This window comes from Staurois parvus, unplaced genomic scaffold (genome assembly GCF_062004578.1).
Source record: "Staurois parvus isolate SC_StPar_1 unplaced genomic scaffold, SC_StPar_1.0 ptg000636l, whole genome shotgun sequence".
Taxonomy (NCBI): domain Eukaryota; kingdom Metazoa; phylum Chordata; class Amphibia; order Anura; family Ranidae; genus Staurois; species Staurois parvus.
In genome coordinates this window covers 5,919,341-5,944,600 of record NW_028318432.1, presented here as the reverse complement: position 1 = coordinate 5,944,600, position 25,260 = coordinate 5,919,341, and the positions used below count along the sequence as shown (strand labels likewise).

Here is a 25,260-nt window from a genome sequence, read left to right as displayed (position 1 = left end):
TTGGACCCGTATAGTTAAATTTGGAAGGCTTTCAAGGGAATCCAAACCCAAGAACAGAAATTTAATATACACTATATTGCCAAAAGTATTTGGCCAGCCCTCCAAATCATTGAATTTAGGTGTTTCAATTACCTCCATGGCCACAGGTGTCTAAAATCAAGCACCTAGGCATGCAGACTGCTTCTACAAACATTTATGAAAGAATTGGTCGCTCTCAAGAGCTCAGTGAATTCAAGTGTGGTACCGTGATAGGCTGCCACCTGTGCAAAAAGTCCATCCTTGAAATTTCCTTGCTACTAAATATTCCACACTCAACTGTTAGTGGTATTATAACAAAGTGGGAGCAACAGCAACTCAGCCACAAAGTGGTAGTTCACATAAAATGACAGAGAGGGGTCAGTACATGCTGAAGCGCAGAAGTCGCCAACTGTCTGCAGAGTCAATAGCTAAAGACCTCCAAACTTCATGTGGTCTTCAGATTAGCACAACAACAGTGCGTAGAGAGCTTCATGAATGGGTTTCCATGGCCGAGCAGCTGCATCCTAGCCTTACATCACCAAGTGCAATTCAAAACGTCGGATGCAGTGGTGTAAAGCACACTGCCACTGGACTCTAGAGCAGTGGAGATGTTTTTTCTGGAGTGATAAATCATGCTTCTCTATCTGGCAATCCGATGGATATGTCTGGTTTTGGCATTTGCCAGGAGAATGGTACTTACCTGACTGCAATGTGCCAAGTGTAAAGTTTGGTGGAGGGGGGATTATGGTGTGGGGTTGTTTTTCAGGGGTTGGGCTTGGCTCCTTGGTATGCGAAAACCTTAAGAGTTACCTTCACTGGAACTAAGACATTTTGGACAATTTCATGCTCCCAACTTTGAGGGGATGGCCCTTCCTGTTCCAACATGACTGCGCACCAGTGCACAAAACAAGGTCCATAAAGACATGGATGAGAGAGTTTGGGGTGGAGGAACTTGACTGGCCTGCACAGAATCCTGAACTAAACCCAATAGAACACCTTTGGGATGAATTAGAGCAGAGAATGCGAGCCAGGCCTTCTTGCCTGACCTCGGTGCCTGACCTCACAAATGCACTTTTGGAAGAATGGGCAAACATTCCCATAGACACACTCCTAAACCTTGTGGACGGCCTTCCCAGAAGAGTTGAAGCTTTTATAGCTGCAAAGGGTGGGCCAACTCAATATTGAACCCTACAGACTAAGGCTGAAATGCCATTAAAGTTCATGTAAACTTATTCTTTACAGAAGATGGATAATATTGTCTATGCTGCCCTTTAACCGCTTGATGCCGACCTCAGACAAATATGTGGCCTCACTGCTCTAGGCTTTGTCTTGGGGCCACATATTTGCGTATCTCCCCTTGTGATGGGAGTGCGTCGCACGGCGCTCTCTCAGTATAGAGACCAGATTCTCACCGTGAGCGCCTGATTCCAGGTCACCTGATTGCTGTGATAGCCTCTGATTGGCTATCACAGTGATTAGTCACTTTAAAGCCCGCCCCTGTGTTTTCTCTTTGAATGGGAGAGAGAGAAAAAAAAGTGTGTAAAATAAATAAATATTCAAAAATAAAAGGAAACAATACCTGCCATTAACACACTGGCACCTGTACTACGGGAACAACATTCACTCCTTATTTGAGAAACAGTGTTGTCACCCCAGAACAGGCATCTTCAAAACATGGTCTGTAGGTCACATGCGAACGGCTACAGGAATTGTGCAGCTCGCAGCAACCCCAGCTGGCTAGCAGTGTATCTAATACAAAGACCAGTGCATCCACATTACTGGCACTCCTGGATATAAGGAGGGATTCTGCTGGGCACTTTAGGATTTAAGGGGGAACTCTGCTATGCATTTCTGAATGCAAGGGGATACTCTAACCATGAAACAGCTTTTGCTTTAACTGTCCAATTACTGTTGGTCCCTTGAAAAAGGTGGGATGGCTACTCTTAAAAGCTGTACTTCCTAAATCCTTCCTCCAATTTGGATGTACATAACGTCAAACCTGAGAGTGTGAACTTTCAGCCCATATCCATTATATAACTATAGCTTGAATATGTTTTGGTAAATACCTGAAAAAAAAAAAACTAAAATTGTGCCTGTGTCCAAATATATATGGACCTAACTGTAGGCAAAACAGCCCATCTGCATGGGGACTTAATTGATTTTTTTTCTTTTTAATATGAGGACAGCTACAAAAGGGACTGGCATATGAAAAGTATTCAAAACAATTTGTGTCACCCATAGCAATCAGTCATCTTCCACAGTAACCATCAGGATTTCGATTGGTGTCCAAGGGCATTGAAGACCTTTCTTGATGGCACACTTCTCATACATAAGCCCCTGGGGCAGTGTAATGGATTGTCTCGGTCTTCCCCTTGATATTAGGGGCCTCAGGAAGAAGAATTTTATAAATATAATTTCTCCTGTGCCAGGTGATTGGTGTCGAATCAACCAGATGATCAACCACTGGGAGATAATGCAATAGGTTCTCAACATGTTTCCTATATATGTATGAAGCAATTTTCTATTGTGCAATGTACCATTTTTTCATAATGTTTTCCCAGCTTGTAATTCAGTCACCAAGCAATGTTATTTGATAAATTATGCATTTTATTTTGTGTTTTCTTTCTTTACAGTTCATTGTGGAGTGCCATGGGAACACGCTCCTCCCTCAGTTCCTGGGCATGTACCGGTTAAATGTAGATGGAGTAGAGACATACATGATTGTCACAAGGAACGTCTTTAGTCACCGTCTATCTGTGTATAGGAAATACGACTTGAAGGTAGCAACATTTACATCATTGAGATAATGAAGTGTCTCTGTGCCTTTTTCTTTAATGTTGGTGTACATACAACAAATTACAGTGGTAGCATTAACAACATCTATATGACTCTTTTACTGATCTGTGTGAGTTATAGTTAATCCGTAAGTGTGATGAAAGCGATCAAACTGACAATTCTGTCAAATCACAGTTGCCTTGTGGTCCCAGCAATCAAATTTTGTGTACTTTGGAGGCCCCTGGTTCCTGAGAACTCACCAGTCTACAGAGGGCTTTGACTTCTGCTCCACTGAGAGTTAAAGTATAACTAAAGGCAAAACGTTTTTTAGTTTTGGATGGAGTAGAGATGGATAGAAATACCTGTGTATTTTTTTTTTTTTTATGTCTGTGCACCTGTTAGGGAGATTCCCTCTCTCTATTTGTCCTGTTTACCATTATCATAGAATGTGAAAGCAAAGAAAATCCCACGTTTTGGGTTGTCCCCAGAAAAGTAATAGAGATAATTACTCCCCAGAAGAGTAATAGGGGAAATCTTCCAATGGAGACACTAGTTCTGGTGATCTGGGGGTCCCCAAATAATTCCCTTTTAATTTACAGGGATTTCCTCCCACTTCCTGTTTGGTTATGGGATAGGAAGTGAAGGGAAATTTCTGCAATGGAACACAGATGGTAAAAAAAAAAACTAACAGGAGTTATAACCCTCCCTTACTCTATCCAAAATGGAAAAAGAAAAGTTTTTCCTGTAGTTCTACTTTAATGTGAACCTGTGCTTTATTTTTAAGCCAGGCTGGTGCCATCTAGAAGTTCTCATGTAGCTTTTTTCTGAAAACATCATCCTTATGTTAAAGTGATTCTAAAGTCGCATAGCAAGTGGCTTGCTTGCAGAACACGGAGAAGAGGAGTGGCGGCAGGGGACCTGAGAAGAAGAGGTTTGGGGGCCACTCTGTGCAATACCATTGCACAGCGCAGGTAAATATAAACCTCTTTTTTATTTTACATAAAAAGGAGCCTTTAAAATCACTGTAATTCCCTACTTTTTATTGGCTTCAATGTGTGTTCATGCGTTGGCTTGTGCTAAGCTAGCTAGGTGCAGAGAGGTACTACAAGTGCTGATATAGGGGCAGGATTCGGGAAAACCTGCTTCTCCTGATCTGCAACACCCATCACGTGATCTCTAAATGGATTATTGCTGCGGATGAGAGTTGGAGACCATTCTAACTAATATGGGCTTCTAAACAGGGTGGTCCTACATTCCTTGGATGCCCTGTAAAGGTGCTTGTGCTAGATGGAATAAAATTGTACCTAAACCAAGCAACAAAGACCGTTTATATTGCAGCTTACCAGTTCTTATTCTGAAAAAAGAAATCAAATGGACCCCCACATCTACATGCATTTTCTTCAAGTACAGCGTAATGCCTCTTGTTCCTTCCAGAATTCCAGAGTCCTTGTAATTTCCTGTTCACTGCACTAAACTAACAAGATTATTAGCTTTCTCACTTCTCTTCTGTGAACTGCAGAACACCTCCCTCTATAGTATGGAGATGAGAAGTGTCCTGTATTTCTTCATTTTCAAGGGCAGGGGTCTTCACACTTTTCTGTACGAGGACCAAATCCTATATTTTACAAATATTTGCAGCTGAAAACCAAATCCGTTTTATTAATGAATAACATTAAAATAAATGAGTCCCCCCTGTACATACAATAGTGCCCAGCAGAGTATCCCCTTGCATTCAGCAAGGTCCCTCCTTAAATGTGCAAGAACCCCTGCGCATATGTTTATATATTTATTTCAGGTACTTATATAGCGCCGTCAATTTACGCAGCGCTTTACATACATATTATACATTTACATCAGTCCCTAACCCTCAAGGGGCGTACAATCTACAGTGCGGAGAGTCCTGTCAATTGATGTGTGTAAATGTTCAAGACTCATCCCAAGTGGCCTTGCTGCCTTCTACTGCCTGGGGAATACCCAAAAACCCACTGTAGGAAAACAAGAAGAGAAGGCCTAGTGCATTATCCCAAGGGAGTTTATTTCAGATGAATAAAACCATAACTGTAATCACAAACCTAAGTTTGGAATGGCTTATAGGAATAATATATCCACAGCCACAATGATGGGTAGGACCCGGAAGGATGAACGCCGTCCAGGGATCCACACTGGCTTACACGTTTTGAGGGCAAGCCCTCTTTCTCCCTCTTCCTCAGAGCTAAACAGATAGGATCTACTTGGTGGGTCTTATATCTCCTTACATCCAGCAGTGCCCATCAAAGTATCCCTTTGCATTCAGGAGTGCCCAGAGTTACTTTCTTACATCCTGAAGTGCTCAGCAGAATTCCTTCTTACGTCTGGGAGTGCCTAGTAGAATAACCCCCTACATCCAGGAGTGCCAATCGGAGTATCCCCTTGCGTTCAGAAATGCATAGCAGAGTTCCCCCTTAAATCCTAAAGTGCCCAGCAGAATCCCTCCTTATATCCAGGAGTGCCAGTAATGTGGATGCACTGGTCTTTGTATTAGATACACTGCTAGCCAGCTGGGGTTGCTGCGAGCCGCACAACTCTTGTAGCCGTTCGCATGTGACCATGTTTTGAAGATGCCTGTTCTGGGATGACAATACTGCTTCTCAAATACAGTATAGGGAGTGAATGTTGTTCCCGTAGTACAGGTGCCAGTGTGTTAATGGCAGAATCATAATCCTAATGAAAAAATGCCTGAAAACAAAGCAAAAAACACTTGTACATCCTGTAAAAGACGGGACTGCTTTAAAGGTTACATTTCTGGTATTTTCATTCACTTTATTCATGGTTTACCACCATTTGTCGTCCTGTTATGCATTTTATTTGCAGACCGCTACTAAAAATGTAAGTGATTGGAGACTGATGTGTTCCTTAATAGCAGAAGAGGAATCAAGAGTTTTCTCTTCAACCAGAACTCGTTGTGCCTTCAAGCCTGGAATTTGCCCCATTTCCAGTCTGAGACTGAATTCTATAAATTGACAGGAATGTGCATAATCTCTCAATCCATAAAATGCATTTGGTTGAACCTTCAGGACCTTCCTTGAAAAATCATTTTCTGAAGTCATATTACAATGTACAGCTGTCCATTCACAGGCAGACCAAGCTTCACTACTCCGATCTGCAACAGATCTGCCTCTCATTTTCCACGAACAACCTACACAGAGAGACTTCCAATTCAAAAATATAAAATAGCCCTTTAATGCAAAGATGTCACCAGCGGAATAGAATGCAATTTACTTAATCTATTTATTATTTATATGCATTTATTTATTATCTATGTATTATTTAATTTCCAGTTGTGTTTTGGCCAAATATCAGACCTGTATAATTCCCTTATCAAGCCAGGAGTATCCTACCTGGAGATAGGACTGAATCTGGTCCAAATGGTTGCTGCACATCATTATACTTTTGAATGGGAAGTCCCTCTGTGCAGATTATTACAGAAATTGAAGAGTTCTTCCCTATACCTAGAAATGTATTATTGATGGATGCAGCAGTTTTGGGGAGGACTGTGAAATGGTGGATTTCCTCCATGCATGATGAGCACCCTTACTGAGCCAGGGGCAATAGACACAAACGCCATATACATACTTTTTTTGTTACATCAATAGAAACCATAAATAATTATATTGGTATGTTGAATTTGGACAGTTCGAGAGATATTAACCTGTTCCTATTGGTGTAATGCATATATGTGGCAGCATGGCAGGTGGGCCTAAACACCAGCCTGACACATTTATGGGATCCTGGGGCTCCGTTGTTGAGAGCACAGAACACTCCCGGCACATTGATCCGAGTTGTCACCCTTTACATTCTGGAGCTGGAGGGACAGGCTCCCAATCATGTGACTGCTGTGACAACCAATTACCATGGACACATTATCAGGGACTCCCACCTCTCTGTGTTAAGATCCACTTAAAAGGCAATCAGAAGATGTTAGATAAACAATACACACAAGTTAAGTGTACATTTATTTATGATAAGCTGATCTTTCTCCTAAATATGAAAAAATAAAACATCACAAAAAAACTTTCCCTTTAGGAAAAAAAAACAACTAGCTGCTCTTAAAGTGGAACTCTCTCAATCAACATTGACTGTTTTGAATCCTTATGCTGCTAACAATAGTTAATGGATAGGAAAATATATCATATTTACTTGTTTTAAATGGGTTTTTTTACATTTCTTTAGTTACTTCCTGGTTTACCAGGCCTAGGTAAATTATGTTATACATCCAAGGAGTCTTCAGGAGGGGTTTTCTCAGCTAAGCACATCCTCCTGCTTGCATGCCTAAGCCTAAGGTGGATGGATTCCAGGAAGAAAATGTTACATGAATCTGCCCTTACTCAAGATGGTCACTGCTAGGGGTGTTTTTGTAAGTGAATTTTCAGAAAAATAAACATGGAGACATGGATGGATGGGGGAGTTTGCTTTAAATATTAAAAATGAATTAAATAGCACTTTTTGTTTGTGGTGTTCAGATACAGTCTAGTTCTGCTTTAACCTTATATAATATGTTGCACGTTTCATTTATTTGTTTTATACATTTTTTTAATTCAAATATTTTTCCTAGGGCTCCACTGTGGCAAGAGAAGCAAGTGACAAAGAAAAGGCAAGTCATTTATTTGTCTTTGGCCATGACTGTACATAGGTGTATGTTTGTGATAAGGAAAAACTGAATTTATTTCACCATCTACACACTTGAGGTGAATGGAGGAATCCTCCCGCAGTGTCATTGTATTCTGACAGCGGGACTTCACCTCCGTCAGAATACATCAATCATTGCTCTAATCGAAACATTTTCCAATAAGCTGGTTCATGTGAAGTCAATCCATGTATGACTAGCTTTATTCTTCCATCTCAAACAAATACCAATTCAGTATGTATATTCCAACCTTGAAGGGCCGTGTCCAGTCAAAAGGAGTGTTTCAGTTGTGGCTAGATGATAGGTGACTGGATAATAAAAATCATTTTCTGGAATAAATACTGCATGAATACTAGTATGCCCTGTATGTAAAACCAAACCCAAAATAATTCAGAACAAGATATGTTATGGATTGCTCATAAATTTGATCACCACACCAGTTAGACAGCTTTAGACTGATCATAGCATGCATAGGTGATCAATTTTGATCAGGTATCCACACAAATTAGTCGACCTTGTGAAAGTGCAAAGCACAGGTTCATATTAAGATCAATTGATCGTCCATTTAAACTAGCCTTTTAAACTAAATATTGATCTAAACATTGGTGAATTTAATTGCTGCAAGCCTCAGTAAAATTGTCGTATAATCAATAGGGTAAGGTCAGTTGCAGTGTTTAGAAATAATGATTTTTTTGCTAATTCTATAATATTGAAGTCTTTAATGTATCACTTTATTTGATTGTTACATGTATAGGCACCAACATTGACAGGTTTAGCGCTGACCCTGGAACAACCGCAGTGATGTTGCAGGTGAAGGACCTTTTCTGCTGTCCTAATTGTAGGATGGAGTTGGGTGACGAAGGCCCTATGCTTAGCATTGATACAGACTGACATCCCTGCAATTTGAGGCTCTCTATAAGAGTTGGACATCCTTACCTTTCTCATGTATCGGATGTTCACTCTATTTTCCTTGCCAAGCCATGAAATGAGGAATAAACATATTATTTGGGGGATTTGTTATAGAAGTGAGACTTGGAAAAAGGAACTTCCAGCCCCTTTTGTGCAGCTCCAGTGCCACCATTATGGCTCATGCACATGTATACTGGCAGAGCCTTTTGACACATCTGTACAAGTGCAAAGATGGCAAAATATTGGAATGGACAGATGGACTGCGAAACTAGCGTGTGAACAGATGTGCCGCTGGACTCCGTGGCCACCCAAAGCCCTATGGCACATCTGCACATGTGCTAAATCTTGGCAGGGAGGGCACAATTGTCATTCTGACTTAGGGAAGAAATGCATCTTTTAACTAAAAAAAAAAAAAAAGTACATCCAATCTTGAGACAGGAAGGAGGAGGACAATATGTGAATTTGGTTTAGGGTGAGGGTCCCCTTTACACTGACCTTACACCTGTAGAATTTCATTCAAACATTCAGATGAGAAAGTACAAAAATCGCTGATCCAACCATTTGATGGTGCCTTCATGGACTTAACTAATTTCAGATGACTTTTCATTCGAGTATCATGTCAATGGGGGAGATTCATTAAATCAGGTGCACTCAGAATCTGGTGCAGCCGTGCATGGTAGCCAATCAGCTTCTAACTTCAGCTTCTTCAATTAATCTTTGCATTGAAACCAATCAGCTTCCAGGTTTTATTGCCAGAGTTGCACCAGATTTTGCACTCCAATTTTGGTAAATAACCCCCAGTGTCACAGTTTTCTTAGAAGGAACATTTTACTTCTAGGTTAACTTTTGACAAGTGCACGTTCATAAGACTAACTGGTTTTTCTCACCCGGGAACAAATTCAACAATTAGAAATTTGATATTACCATTCGAAAATTTTCCATCCTTCTAAACTGATTGTTGAATAATCCCCTTTAACTGTTAGGTATTTGAACAAATGTTCTGAAAACATCCTTCAATCAAAATTCTACTGCAAGGCCAGCTTTAGAGTTATCTTCTGTTCTTAAGAAGCCTGTACTGTGCCTCACAGTGGTTTACTAGAGGTTTATTCCTTCTAATCCTCAGCATAACCTGCCAGTTTATTTAAGCTCGTTTTTTAGCTATACAATTTTTGGCAGTTTAGAGCCACAATATACAATGCATTTTGGCTCAGCATTACAGATCTGACCTGTAAAGCATGTTAAGAACAATGGCAGTCAGTCAACTTCTCTATATTTTTATTTTAGAACTATGAAAGTCAGAATTTGGATACTTTTTGAAGCACGGCTCAGTCAGATGTTGTGAGGCCTTGTGTTGCTCAAAAAGCCTAGCAGTGTGTGTTAGGCCATGTCCTACTGCAGCCGTCCTCTTCAACTTCACTGACCTCCAACAATTGTCACATTCTTGCATCTGTTTTGACGTCCTCCATCCCCCAGAAGGTTCATTGTTCATTGATAGGACATCAGTCAGGAGCCCGAAGCTCAGACAGATTACTCTTCCCCTCTGTGTGTGAGGGAAGGCTCTCTGGTGGCCACTCTTTTCATAGAGTAGCGACAGCACCAATATGCTATAAAATTAGTGGTTCTAGTCCAGCTTAGTTCTTTTTTTGGCACGGACAGTCCGGGCAGGCTGCCAGGACATAAGAAGTCAGTTGCTCAGTGGGGAATAGAAGGGAGGAAAAAAGATGATTACAGACCAGCTACATTCCTGTCAGATGGAACATCTCACTAAAATGCATTTTTTGGTTTCCCCGATCCTTTCATTTCATATTTTCCCATCGTTGTCCTACCAGTTATTGCTCAAAAGGATTGGTTACATGCGTTTCATAGTCAAACAAAAAAACACCATTGTAAAGCTGGATATTTTTTTTTTAAAGAAATGTGTACCGAGAGAACATGTAGGCTGCCATTGCTGAGTTCTTCTTTGAAAATGCTAGTTAAACTGAACTAGAACAAGTGATAGTGAAAGTAACAAAGCCAGAGAAAGCCCATCAGATATTATTCTCAGTGTTACTAAACCCCGGACCCTGCATTCACTATATCTGGTCTCCCCGGACCCTGCATTCACTATATCTGGTCTCCCCGGACCCTGCATTCACTATATCTGGTCTCCCCAGACCCTGCATTCACTATATCTGGTCTCCCCGGACCCTGCATTCACTATATCTGGTCTCCCCGGACCCTGCATTCACTATATCTGGTCTCCCCGGACCCTGCATTCACTATATCTGGTCTCCCCGGACCCTGCATTCACTATATCTGGTCTCCCCGGACTCTGCATTCACTATATCTGGTCTCCCACAGTACACACAACATGGAAGTTCAATTATGTTGGTAAATATAAACTGCTAAATACCTTTTCTCATCAGCAGTTAGAGCAGTCTTGTGACTTCTATCAGTGTCCAGACGAGCACATGTTAAAGCTTGTAGTAGGAGTTTTCATTCTGCTCTAGGAAGTTGCAGGACCCCTGACCTCTGTCTGGGCAGTACCGATTGGCCCTGTGCTGATCACATGCACTCTTCCAAGAAAAACCTCTCTAGCAATACACACCAAATGGAGCATGTGCAGAGTAACTCCACATGAATTGTCTTATCAGGAGAAAAGAGGGGGACACTGGAATAAGGGGAGGATCGGAGAACACAGGATTAAATAGCGTTTTTACACAATGCAGAGGATTAACTCCTTAGGTTCCACAGTGAGTATGACAAGCATGCTTTACTGCATCTACAGACTGATGTTACTGGTTTGGGTGTAGTAACACTTTAAACTGGCAATGCACAGAGCAAATTTTGCCAGTTCCAGATGAGCCGGGTGAAATTCGCTCTGTCAGTTGTCCTGTTGTCACCCCTCCCACCCTTGAAAACTTGAAGGAGCCAGGTAATAAATTGTTGGCCGAATGCAGGCACTGTTCAGGTATTTTAGATTACAGTAGCTGCAGCAGGAGATTTGTCCATCCATACTGTTTAGCATAGATGGAAGAATCTGTAACATTTTTTTGTTCTGCCTGAACAAAAAATTAAAAAAATATGATGTGTGCATCTCCAGCTTTAGACAGGAGCCAGTAATGTCAGAAGTGACTCATCCTGATAGCAGCCGAACAAGGCAGCAGACAGAAATGACACTTAGTGCTCTTAATTAAATCAGGACACACTATTAAGGGGTATGCTTTGTTTATATTTCATGTCTGAGGTTTAGAACCACTTTAATGCTTCCTTGTGCCCACTGGATTGAAGTGGAAGGGTTGGGAGGTGATTTTCAGCCCTCAGTTTCATTGACTGTGTGGGCTGCCATGTTTTTGAGTCTTCAACCGGAGAACTAGCACCTCATCTATAGGTGGTCAAGTCCATTCAATGCTTCTCCTGTGTTTTTTTTTTTTTTTTTTTTTTTTTGCAGGCCAAAGAGCTGCCAACGTACAAAGATAATGATTTTATAAATGATGGTCAGAAAATCTACATTGATGAGAACAACAAAAAGATGTTTCAGGAGAAACTAAAGAAAGATGTTGAGGTAAGATGACTTTGTGGATTGGTGTTCTGACATTTTATTACAGCGAACCTATCTGTCCTTTTAAAGTTTAAATGTGTCTATAGGCAGGCAGGCGCCATTCTGCTACGTTCGCCTATTTTGCACAGATCCTAACCTGGCTTAGAATATTGGATAACATGTAAATAATCTTATATTGGCTGACGATTCCTAATGATGGTTACGAAAACAAAATGTGTGGTCGATAATTACACAGGGAAAAGTCTCCTTGGTCATATGCTTGTTGTGTCTTATGGTAACTTCAGCAAATAGTTGTATTTCTAAAAGCACAAGGATGAGTGTTGCTTTTCGGGTACTTACTCCTTTTTTTTTTTTTTTTTTTTTTAAATAAAAGAAGCAGTTGCCCTTATAATTAAAGCCAAACTCTTGTTTCAGGATTTAACCTCCCTAGCGGTATTCCCGAGTGTAGCTCGGGGTAAAATGTCAGTACCAAAAGCGGTAACCCCGAGCTACACTCGGGCTTACCATGCGGCGCTGCATAGGGAGTCCCTGCAGAGCTTACCTTGTCCTTCGCTCCCGCGATGTGTCCCCTGCAGCGTCCTCGGTCATCTCCTCCGGCAGATGCCGGCATCCGGTTTCTGTGTTCCGGTCCCTGTGACGTCGGGATGTACGGGCGCTGCCAGCGCCGCAAAATTTGAAAACTTTAAAAAATGTCATTTTTTTCCAAACAAATTTTACATGGTCAAATATTGCTGTTTAAACCCATTTCACATACATTTTGTCCCGAGTGCTTCGTCCTGTGCCCTGCCTGCATTTTGTCTGTTCTTTCTGCCTGGAAACTGAGAAACGTCCATGGCGTCCAAAAAGTGTCCCTTTAGGTCAAAAGCGGGTTTAGATCAGCTAGAGAACAGCGATAGTAAATCAGAACCACTTGCAGAATTGAGTGATAATGATTGGTGGGGAAATTCGTCATCAGACACTGAAAACGATTTTGCAACTTTGCTCAGCGATGTGCGAACTTGGCGCTATATTTCAAATTTCAGTGTTTTTGGTTTGATTATATTACTGAATTAAATGTATTATTATTATAATATTATTTTTTATGATTATTTATTAAATTATAATTTATGATTTCATGTTTCAAATTTTATCATACCCGGGATGTTTACTAGACTCTTGTTCGGACAGATTTCAGTGAGTTATTCCTAAATATTACAGCCTACAATAAAAAACTACATATTTCCATGCAAAATAATGGTACCGCTTTCAGCACCAAAAATCTGAAATAATCATACCGCTAGGGAGGTTAAACACAATTTGGGTCTCTTTCCCCCCCCAATGCCTGTGCAACGTGCCATGAATTGCACAGGGGCACACTGGCAGATGCCAGGGAAATATTAAATCTACTGCTTGCAAAGGATTCAGATGGGGGCAAATGTATGCAAATAAAACCGCTGCAAGAAACCAACAGCTCCAATTCTATTCTTGCCCTATTTCTGGTGTTGCCCCCCAAAGACTCCCCAATCTAGTTATGCAGCACCACTTCGCTTCCGGGTTAAATAATGGCCGGTGGCATTTAACTCACTTCCTGTCTGCAGCATTTAGGATATACCCTCCAGAGAAAGAAGAGGACTTGGACCCCCTGACAACCTTCTATAAGATTTATGACATACCTAAGCAGTATCCTATTTGTATAGATTTATATATTTTTTGCCGTTTCTTCCAGTTCTTTACTTTTATTTTATATTGTATATTATATTATATTTTTTTAATATATATTTATATTTGATTATTTTTATTGTTTAGAGTTCTTCTTTAATTCTTGTTCTAACCATTTATGTAAAGCCAGTTATATCACAGATGTCTTGTTCCATTGCAGAGCTGCTATTTATATTTCATTGTACATTAATAAATAAATGTAATTTCTTCCCTCTAGTTTTTGGCTCAGTTGAAGCTTATGGATTACAGCCTGCTGGTGGGAATCCACGATGTGGAGAGGGCCGAGCAGGAGGATGTGGAGAGCGAGGACAATGAAGGAGAAGAAGAGGGTGAAAGTGATGGGACGCACCCCGTAGGCACTCCTCCGGATAGCCCGGGGAACACACTGAACAGTACAAAGCCTCTCCTTCCTGGGGAGTTCGACCCAACTATTGACGTATATGGAATTAAAAGCCATGACAGTACGTTATTATACATTCTATGAATTTTGCATTTATTTAGGGTTTTCCACAGCCAGGAACAAGCTTTTCTCATTGTGTAAGTTATCAAACAGTGACATGATGGTTGGTCTTAAGCTGGCCACAGATGTTACAATCTAATTGTACAATCCCGTTTAGATCTATCAACAGCTATGTAGTGCAAGGGCCTTCTACAGGGATTTAAATCAATTGTATAGGTAGGTTCTTGCACTACTTTGTACAGCTTTTCCAGATTTGGATTTAGCATCAACTATCTTCTTTACCAAAGCTACATAACATGGCCTACCAAAACAATCCCCTCAGTTTGTATCCATTCAGTCAGACTCTTGCATTGCATGATTGAAGGTTGATCTAAAGGAGCATGTGCAAACAGATTGTAACGTGTATGGTCAGCCTAAATCTGGCCATCTAAGGATTGAAATTCGGCTGGTTTAGCAGGGACCAACCGAATTTTAATCTATGTATGGCTGTTCCCATTCGAGAGCAGTTGATCTAAAGATGGACTTCTCTTGAATGGGCTTGTTGGAAAACTTTGCTTTGATCAGCATTGCAGCCAATTAACTGCAGCCCTGATCAGGGTATTGTGACAGTGGGGGTGTGCCCGCTGTCAGGATACATTAGCATAGCAAGGACGATTCCGCCTCAATCTGTGGATGGGGGAATCAGTTCAGGTTTTTTTTTTTTGTTAAGAAAAAATGGAGCCATGTATGAACAACTTATAGGAGATTGTACAATCATTTTGTTACATTTCTGGGCACATTCACACACGTTCCTGTGTTAAAAATGTCATATGTATAAGTGGGTGCTGCAGCGACCGTCGGCTGGAACCGAACAGAATCGGCAAGGGGGAATGTCACCAGCACACCGAGGATCACCAATATGGGTCCAAACGTTTTAATGAACAATTACATTGTTACAGGGCTATAGGGTCCATGCACACTGGGCTTAAAAAAAGTCTATTCTTTTGACAGAAATTAACTATCGCATATGGAGCATTTTTGTACAGGCGTTTAGGATCGTTTAGCATTTTTTTCTGCCAGTAAACTCCTCCCAAAAACGCAAACCAGAATGTTTTTTTTCTGTTCTAATGTTTCAAATATGCTTCTAAACATGCTAGTGTGCATGGACACATAGGATAACACTGAGCTGCTTCTACAGGAAAACTGCAAGACTTCAGTAGAAGCAATTTATTTTGTTTTTTTTAACTGAGCAAAAATGAAAAAAAAAATGAAAAACTAAAGCCTGCAGGGGCCAATGAACGAAGTAGACTATTAAGAGATAAATGGCCCAAACCCTATCCTCTTCCTTGCCTACTAGATGACACTGAGGTTTGGATCAGGGGTGTATTTGCCGCAAGGCAAACAAGGAGTTTGCCTTATTATTATTATACAGGATTTATATAGCGTCTACAGTTTGCTCAGCACTTTACATTATGGAGGGAGACAGTACAGTAACAATACAGTTCAATACAAGAGGGATTAGAGGGCCCTGCTCCTTGGAGCTTACAATCTAGGAGGGAGGGGATAGAGGTACAAGAGGTAATTAGATGTGGGGGATGGAGTGATAGGAAGAGTAGAGGATTCCAGTATTAGCTGGGGTTGGGGTAGGCTTCCCTGAAGAGATGGGTTTTCAGAGTGCACCTAAAAGTGAGCAGAGTAGGCGATAGCCTGATAGATTGAGGTAGGGAGTTCCAGAGGATGGGTGAAGCCCTTGAGAAATCCTGGAGACTGGCATTGGAGGAGGAGACAAGGGAGCTAGAGAGTAGGAGGTCTTGTGAGGAGCGGAGAGTACGGTTTGGGTGGTATTTAGGGACAAGGTCAGTGATGTAATTAGGGGCAGTGTTATGAACGGCTTTATACGTCAGTGTTAGTGTTTTGAATTTTATCTGTTGGGCAATTGGAAGCCAGTGGAGGGATTGGCAGATACAGAGTGGTTAGTAAGGTGAATGAGTCTGGCAGCAGCATTCATGATGGACTGGAGTGGGGATAGCCTGCGATGAGGTAGGCTGGTGAGGAGGGAGTTGCAGTAGTCAAGGCGTGATATAATAAGGGAGTGAATAAGTTGCTTAGTGGTTTCCAGGGTTAGGAACGGTCGTATCTTGGAGATGTTGCGGAGGTGAAGTCTACATGAGTTTGTCAGCGATTTGGATCTGGGGCTGAAAGGACTTGGGTGCCATTTTTCAGTGGGGGGGATGGCACCCGCCGGAAGAAGGGACGCTGGACGTCCTGCGTCGCGTCGAGGATGGTCTAAGGGGCAGCGGGCTGGATGGCAGGTGGAAGAGTGGGGTGAAAGGAGTGGCCATGAGACTCCAGGAAAGGAGCCGGAATTCCGTAGAGCTGTGATGGTGAGTCTCTCTCCGTGTACGGGGAGGTGGGGAGAAGTGGGGCGTCAGATTTTTTGTGTTGCCTGGGGCAACACAAAACCTAAATACATCACTGCAAACACAAAACCTAAATACATCACTGCTTTGGATAGCTATGATTTGATGTCGTGGACCAGTCCAGTACATCTCAGAAAGTGAAATACTGTGTTATAGCCATTACAATCTCTCCTTTGCATGACCATTTTTTTTTTTCTTAATGAAACCCAGATGACTCTTTTCATTAAATGTTTAAAAATTGTGCTTCTACATTGTCACCCAGACACATGCGTTCCTGGTGGAGACTACAGATGACTATGCTATGCATGCACATTGTACAGGTACAGTCCACTGTTCCCACCATCAGGATATGTGCCCTTCCCCCACTGAGAAATTGCCATGCAGGCTGCATTGTAGTGCACATAGACCGGAAAACTATACTTTACTTTATAAAAAAGGACAATTGTTTGATACACTGTGTTCTAGCAAGCTAAACGTCATTCAATTGCAACTTACCTTGGTATCTGAAGTACATCTTTAAATTTAACCTTTTGCACCATCTTACACCCCTGTTTGGTGGTACGTGGTTCCAATGACTTTCCTGCACCTGCAGCAGCTGGGGGGATAGATTTGTAACTCTCAGTAGACTGGGGGGTAACTGGCACACTTTTAGTCCCTTGACACTTCCTCCAGCTCTGCAACAGAATGTCTGTATAGAGGTATAGGCAGAAAGCTGTAAGAAGTGTTTGCAAGAATCTGACATTGTGCCCGCGGTCCATTGACCATGGGTGCAATACTTTGCAGACTTCTGTAAAAAAAAAAAAAAAAAAAGATAAATAAATAAATGCACATTTTTGTCCTTCCAAAAATACAGTACATGCATTTATTATTTTTTAAAGGTGAAGATAGTCTATACCTAGCTAATGAGCCAGTGAGCGTGCGTGTATAAGTTTTTGTGTATGTATGGCAGCGACATTATTTATTACAGGTTTTGATGATATACCGCCGTCAATTTACATATACATAGTTTACATATATATTGTACATTCACATAAGTCCCTGCCCTCAAGGAGCTTACAATCAAAGGTCCCTAACTCATGTACCTGGAGGAAACCCGCACAGACACAAGGAGAACATGCAAACTCCATGCAGGTAGTGCAGTGGTTGGAATTCGAACTGTAGACCCTAGTGCTGCTAGGTAGAAGTGTCAACCACTTAGCCACTGTCCTGCTCTTAGACTGTATGCTCCTCTGCAGAGAGAATGATGTGAAGGATGTCCCCTGTAAAGTACTAGTTATTAATTATTTATGTTTTTGTATTTATCAAACACACATTTATTTTGTATTTTCTGTTCCTGATTAGATGCACCCAGGAAGGAAGTCTATTTCATGGCCATTATTGACATATTAACTCACTATGATGCAAAAAAGAAGGCGGCTCATGCGGCAAAAACTGTTAAACATGGAGTAAGTATGGTATTATTCCTCTGCTCATTGTGGTTACAAGTGGTGTTCTCAGTGTAAAGGGCTGGGAGTAAATTTTGAGTACATGAATGGTGGGCACGCTGACACCTGTAAGGACATAACGTAAAACACAGTGCTGTGATTTTTGCCAGATTTAAGCAAAACATTTCAGTGGCTTCATTATAATTGTATTGTGTCTTTTGATGGCTCCTCATCACTGGAATTCCTCTGCTACATCTGACACCATCTCTTCTGGTGTCAGCTAATCAAACCCATAAACAAAAATTGGATATATTGCAGTTTACCAGTCTGATTTGGTATCCTTTTTTCAGGATTTATTTTTACCTGATAATCTTGCAGATAACACATTTCCTGTCTGCATTATATTTCTGTCCTACATCTATAAGGGTAGCCATGGTTGTTATACACCAGTACATGATGGATTGATGGGAGTAGTAGTTTACACAATAAAGATGAGGTTCTTTATGCTTTCTTTTAAGCCCAAAGTAAATGAGGACACTGCATTTCTGGCAAGAACAGCTATGTTCTGTACTTGCTAAAAAAATTAATGCAGCCACTACATCTTAGGTAAGCTAAAATCAATAATAAAAAAATAGTTTTTCAGGATTAGATACGCTTTAAAGAAGAACTCACACTTAATTTTTTTCAGTGCCCCCAGGGGACAAAGTAAATGTAGGCATTGTTTGACAGCCCCCTCCCCCCAACTGACAACTAGCAAGGAAATGACTCTTATAACTGGTGCTTATATCAGGCTCCAAGGACTTTCCTGAGAGACTTTCTGACCAGAGAATGCAGAAGGAAGGAGGTGTTTCAGCCTTCCATCCCTCTGCATTCCACTTGCCACTGCTTGTCTCAAGCAAGTCCTTGAAGTTTAGACCAGCGCTGGTTGTCAACAGCCGTTCCCTTGAGGCACAGAACTCTGAAATAGCCTTTAAAGGGAATTCTTCTTTTTTTTTTTTTTTTTCAGACGAGAGATTAGTGGCGTCCTCCATGCAGAACTGCTGGCAGATGCGTGTGCATGCAGGCAGCACATAGAAGTGGACGCACACGCAGTGCAGGCAAAGTTTGACATGCAGGCATGAGCAGGTGCATGGATCCGAATGCAGAGCCTCTGCATACAGATCTGTGCACCTGCTGCAGCCTGCATGTCCAGCTTTGACATGCGATTGGATCTGTGCCGGCGCTGCACGTGCCTCCATTTCTATGGGCTGCCGGCACTAATCTGCCGTCTGAATGAGCCCTGAGGGTAAACCATGAAAGTCTTTGAGTTAATGTATTTAAAATTAATTTTACAAGTATGTAAAATTAATTTTAAATACTTGTAAAATTAATTTTAAAGTAAACATTTCTTACAGGGCACATCCATGACACTTCGTTTTCAATGCATGCTGGTCTATCTAATAAAGCCCAGTGCTGCCTGCATGTTTTTGCTAACTTCTGTAGCCTGGTTTATTAAGGGTTAATGTACACTGGCATTTCACTTCTGGTTGGGATCAGTCTCCGTTTATCCACTGCAGGCAATTGCGTTCCTCCTCTGCATTTTTCTGTTTTAGGTGAAAGAGGGTCAATGTCATCCCCTTTGAGATGTAAAATAAAAAAGAGGGCGCAGCTAAGTGTAGTATATTAAATCTTTATGTCGAAAGATTAAACACTGGCCACTCACTCACATTTAGAAAGATTAAGGAAGGCCATACATTATTCATTTTCTTTCAGTCAACCAGCCGGTTGAACAAAATAAAAATAATTGATCCCCCTTCCACACATTTGAGATGGATGGTGGAATCCTCCAGCTGAACCTTTGTATTCTGACAGTGGCGAGATTTCCTCCCGCTGGCTATAGCTGGTGGCACTGATAAAGAGAAACGTTTCCAACAGACTGGTTGTACAGAAGTCAATCAAGAGATCATCCTCTGTACAACCAGCCTGTGCATACATGGAACGAGATTCGTCCAGTCCCTGATAAATCAGCCAAATTTCGATCCCTGTAAGCAGCTAGAAGCAATTGCAAAATGGATTTCCTCCGCATGTACTTGATGACCGCTCAGCCATTCACTAAGAAGAGACTTTTTGTATCGCTTTAGTTTCTGTGATTCACTGTTGCCTGTATGCTGATGACATTTGCGCATGGTTTCATTCACATGTCTGCTTTGCTGGTCCCTTTGAGATGTACAGTAACATCTGGGAACCTGGAAGGATGTTCCCACCTTAACTCTACCAGGTGTCATATATCCCAGTACATTCCATCTCCAGCATGGCAGCCAAGCCTGCCTTTTCATTTGAGCCACTGGTCTCCATATATGTTTGCTATTACAAAGTAGATGATATGGTATTTCTGCATCCTGCACACCTTACTGTATTTTTAAAATGATTGTAAAGATTCAGATTTTTTTTTTTTAAATAACAAACATGTCATACTTACTTGCTCTTTGTAATGGTTTTGCACATATCAGCCCCGATCCTCCTCTTCTCGTATTCTCCATTGGTGCTTCAGGCCCATCCCCCCTGCTGAGTGCCTCCTGAGCGGGCTACTTGCTTTAAGGGCACTCATGTGCTTGCTCCCAAGCCACTTCTTTGTCTATGAGACACATAGAGCCGTGGCTCAGCACCGTCCCTCTCCCGTGGCGCCCTCCTCACTGACTGTGATTGACAGCAGTGGGAGACAATGGCTCCCGATGATGTGTCTCAGCCCATGAGGAGGCAGAGACCTGGGAGAGCTTGTGCCATCGTGCACATTGCTGAATCCGATTCGGGCTCAGGTAGGTATTAGGGGGGGCTGAGTGAGAAGCTGCACAATGAAGGTTTTTTTACCTTTTATGTATAGAATGCATGAAGATAAAAAACCTTCAGCCTTTAGAACCACTTTGAGTTGAAGCTCAGCCAGTTATGATGTTATAAGACTTTGAGGGTATCCCAAGGAAGTTTCCCTGCCTCTCTTATCCTGTATGCATGGAATGCTCATTTATTCTGCCATGTGTATTTTGCACACTTCTCATTCTTTTCTTTTCACAGGCAGGTGCAGAGATCTCCACTGTTAATCCAGAGCAGTATTCTAAGCGTTTCTTGGACTTTATTAACAACATCCTGACGTAACCTCTCCTGATACCAGTAGAACGTTGTAGAAGACAGGACAGACATTGGTGGAGTATGGTTGGAAAGACAGACGGACCGTGCTGGAACTTAAGCTCACCATGCAGAGAAGAACATCCCTCCCCCAGCAACCTACATCTTCTGGAAAAGATGGCCTGAGAGGGGGGAATTTACTAACTTCCGTCGCTTCCCGGCATAGTCCTAGTTATTTTTTACTTTTTCATGTTTAATTCAAGAAAAAAAAAGAAAAAAAAAAAAACAAACATTGAATCTGCTCTATGAAGTTGCACAAAAAATGATAATAATGCACAGCTGCAAGTAGCGATAAGTGGATGAAGTATTTGGGATCCAGCAAAGCAACATGCATGTGAAGTTTATTAAAATGGTATCAAACCGTAAACTGTAGATCAGTTTATTTTATTTTTCCTAAGTTTTCTTTTTTTTTTTAAATGTTAGATTGTCAGTATTCATTACAATTATAACAAAAGAGAAAGAAACACACCGCTTAAGTTCTGCAAATCTCAACTGTTGCTTCAACTATAACTGCTCACGTTTCGGAGGACAGGCGTGAAAGCAATGCATTTTGGGAGGGGACAGATTTTCACTTCTACACAAAGAGCTTCAATATGTGATGCTTCATTAAATCAAACTGGGATTGTTGATGCCATATTGACGAAGTCCATGCGTCTCTCCACTCTTGCCACAATAATCTGCACTTCACTTTAACGGGGGCTGCTTTGATCTTCTTTTTTTTGTTTTTTTTCTTTTTGTTTTTTTTTCTCTTTTTTGTCGCGGTACCATCCAGTTTTAATGTTACAAAGACAAGATTGCTTGCATAGATTTAGGCAATACGAATAACCTATTGATTCTATAGCTTTGAACAAGCAAGATCATCCATGGGAGTCGATAAAGAACAACTGTTTACATTGTAGTGTGGGGGCATTTCTGTTCTTGCCTGTAATCTTCACGTCTGTATCCCAATATGTTCCATAGATGTTATTTTCATGTGTTACAAATGGAAATACAGCAATTGTATGGATTTAGTGTCTGGATACTTTCTAGATTTCATTTCAGTCTTAAGAGAATCGTTTTGACCCTTCTGTCTCCGATGTTATGTTCGATAAGTCAAAATTGGTGTGTATGATTTCTGTTTTATACAAAAGTTACCTCTGCAGATGGATGTATGAGTTACCTGTTCAAAATCCAAAGTCCTTCCCTGCAAGTCAGTCTGGGAACTGACTGGGAAGGTTATTACCAGGGTCACAAGAACTTGTGTCCTCATGGGAAGACTTCCCCTCTGTTATTGTTCTGGGGACAACCTTAAATTTGGGATTTTCCTTTAATTTCACTTCGTATTATTATCCATGATTGATATAGAGCCAACAATTTGTGCAGCGCTTTACTATAAAAAGGGAGATTGTAATTATACTATCAGTTCAAAACAGAAGGAATAGGAGGGCTCTGCTCATGGAGCTTACAATCTAAAGGGAGGAGGAGGTGGTACAAAAGGTAATAACTGTGAGATGATCTGTAGGAGGTTGACTCAAGTACAGTTTTTAGGTGGATGTGGGATAGGCTTTCCGGAAAAAATGAGTTTTCAAGGATCACCTAAAGGCGGACAGAGTAGGAGATAGCTGGGCATACTGGGGTAGGGAGTTCCAGAGGATGGGAGAAGTTCTGGAGAAGTCTTGCAGGTGAGCATGGCAGGAGGTAACAAGGGAACTGTAAAGCAAGATGTCTTGGGAGGAGCGAAGAGGACGACTTGAGAGGTTGGTGATGTAGCTAGGGGCAGTGTTGTGGATGGCTTTGTATGAGCTAGGTTTGAATTTTATAAGTTGGGTTAGTGATAATGGTAAACAGAAAAAATAGGGAGGGTGAATTTTCCTACATAATGTTAGACCTTTCCTCACTTCCTGTCCCAGTAGTCACTAGGAGAGGAAGTGAAAAATATATTTTCAATGGGAGCACAAATGCCAGTAAAATCCCAAGAGATCCCAGTCCCTTCCATCTGTACTAAGAAAGCTTTTATTTGTGCCCCTGTTGAAGATGATCTTTAACATCCTGTCACTCTTGTCAGTTTTATATTGTATCAAAGCAACATGGTATAAACTGAAATTCTCCATGATGTAGTATAGGCTCTTCAGGTAGATATTACTTCAACTGGGAAATGTATATATGGACAGTTCTATCCATGGTATGAAACTCACTGTCCCCTAAATAATTTTGGGGCTATCGCTGTCTGGTTCCCCCAAGCTCATGCCATATATCAATTATTGTATGTAAACTTCATTTTTATGTTTTATTTGTATCAGAATAAGACTCAAACACACAACACTAATCACACCTTGATGGACATTTCAATCTATCTAAAGAAAAAACATTTTTTTCCTATTGTTTAGCTTCAATTATGGTCATATTTGACTATGGTAAAACGTACATAAAAAGTTCAGGTTTATCTAATTTATGTAAATATGTAACTCATTCTCAGATCGCACCAAAGGTAGGCAAAGCAGTCATGCTAACAATGTGCCATGCAACAAGGGGGTGAGCTATTGTGTACTAAGAGAGTAAATCCAATTTGGTTGTATGTAATCATAGTTGGCTCCAGATGTTCTATTATCAGTGTTAAGATGAGTCGTTTTCCTAATGAAGTGACTGGTACCTAATCATACAAACATTTTTTTCCTTAATCATGATACTGTGGTGATAAAAAAAAGTAACCTGCATATGTTTTACACAACATTACTCAAGAAAGTATATAGGGCTAGTGTTGGCTCAATATATTGTATGCTGATGCAAGGTACCCATAACTGCACCCAACAAGATAGTATATAAGACTAGTGCTGCCTCAATATATTATATGCTGGTGTCGGGGTTCTCATAATAAACCATTCACAGAATGGGAGCTTTTGTTCAAGACATTCCAAATGACCTTCTGTGTTACACCTGTGCACTCAAATGTCAGAGCAATCCTGCATACATAGACTTTAATTTCATATAGCCAGCCACAGTCTGGGGATTAAGTTGTACTGAGTCCCTGGATCAACCAATGCTCAGAGTGCTAGTTGTCCAACAAATATGGAGTATGCTTTGCTACCTGTTTCCTCTTGTCAAAGAGTCCTTCCACAGTCACCAAACCACTAGTACCAATGTCCTGGAAAGAAAGTTTGAGCAATAGGTCACCTGGTCAGATTTGGAAACCAAATGTCATTGCATTCATGTCATTGTCATGGTATCCATATATCTGGAGCTCACTGGCAGGGAACACACAAGGCCGCATGTATTATGACTTCTTTCCGCCCATATAGGGACTTCCTCAGGGAGGATGTATCCACAGGGTAACGGAAATGGGTGGGAGAAGGTGTGTCAGGACTGCGGTGGTGTAGAGATTTTCCATTGGTTGCTCAATATACACCGATCAGCCATAAAATTGTGACCAACAACCATAGCCCATTGGGGCATGGACTCCACTAGACCTTTGAAAGTATCTGGCACCAAGCCATCAGTAACAGATCCTTTAACTCCTGTAAGTTGCTAGGTGAGTCCTCCATGCATTGGATTAGTTTTTCCAGCTCATCTCACAGATGCTCAATTGGATTGAGATCTGAAGAATTTGGAGGCCAACTCAATATCTCATATTCGTTGTGTTCCTCAAAACATTTTTGAATTTCGCAGACCAGCCACCTTCTTTCATTGCTCTGTGGTGCAGTTCTGATGTTTTGGCTGTGGACACAGATCAGCATGGGCACCCTGACCTCTCTGTAGCTACACATCCCTATATGCAACAATATACAATGCACTATGTGTTGCAGCATTAACCTTTTCAGCAGTCTGAGCTACAGTAGTTCTTTTATTGGATCAGACTTCACGGGCCAGCCTTCACTCACCATGTGCATCAATGAGCCTTGGCCACCCATGACCCTGTCACTGGTTTATCAGCGTTTCTTCTTTCAACCGCTTTTAGTAGGTCCTGACCTATGGAGACTGGGAACTTCCCACAAGAGCTACAGTTTTGGAGTTGCCTTGGCCCAGTTGCATAGCGATTACATTTTGGCCTTTGTTAAAGTCACTCAAATCCTTATTCTTGCTCGTTTCTTCTGCTTTCAACACATCAATCTCAGGGTCAACATGATCACTTGCTGCCTAATATATCTCAACCCAAGGACAGATGCTACTTTAGCAAGGTTTTCAATGTCATTCACTTTACCTGTCAGTGGTCATACTGTAATGGCCTGTGGTTATGGTTA

The 25,260-nt window shown here is 41.3% G+C and overlaps 1 protein-coding gene across 1 annotated transcript in view; it reads left to right on the top strand.

The window, feature by feature from the left end:
* The window catches only part of PIP4K2A (phosphatidylinositol-5-phosphate 4-kinase type 2 alpha), a 185,441-nt gene extending 163,389 nt beyond the window's left edge, over window positions 1-22,052 (top strand). The window contains exons 5-10 of the mRNA XM_089693753.1: window positions 2,652-2,798; window positions 7,385-7,423; window positions 11,796-11,909; window positions 13,822-14,065; window positions 17,805-17,908; window positions 20,936-22,052. Of these exons, the coding sequence (XP_089549879.1) occupies window positions 2,652-2,798; window positions 7,385-7,423; window positions 11,796-11,909; window positions 13,822-14,065; window positions 17,805-17,908; window positions 20,936-21,016 (729 nt within the window). The 3' untranslated portion in view covers window positions 21,017-22,052. The remainder of the gene's footprint in view (window positions 1-2,651; window positions 2,799-7,384; window positions 7,424-11,795; window positions 11,910-13,821; window positions 14,066-17,804; window positions 17,909-20,935) is intronic.
* Window positions 22,053-25,260: the final 3,208 nt, after the last annotated feature.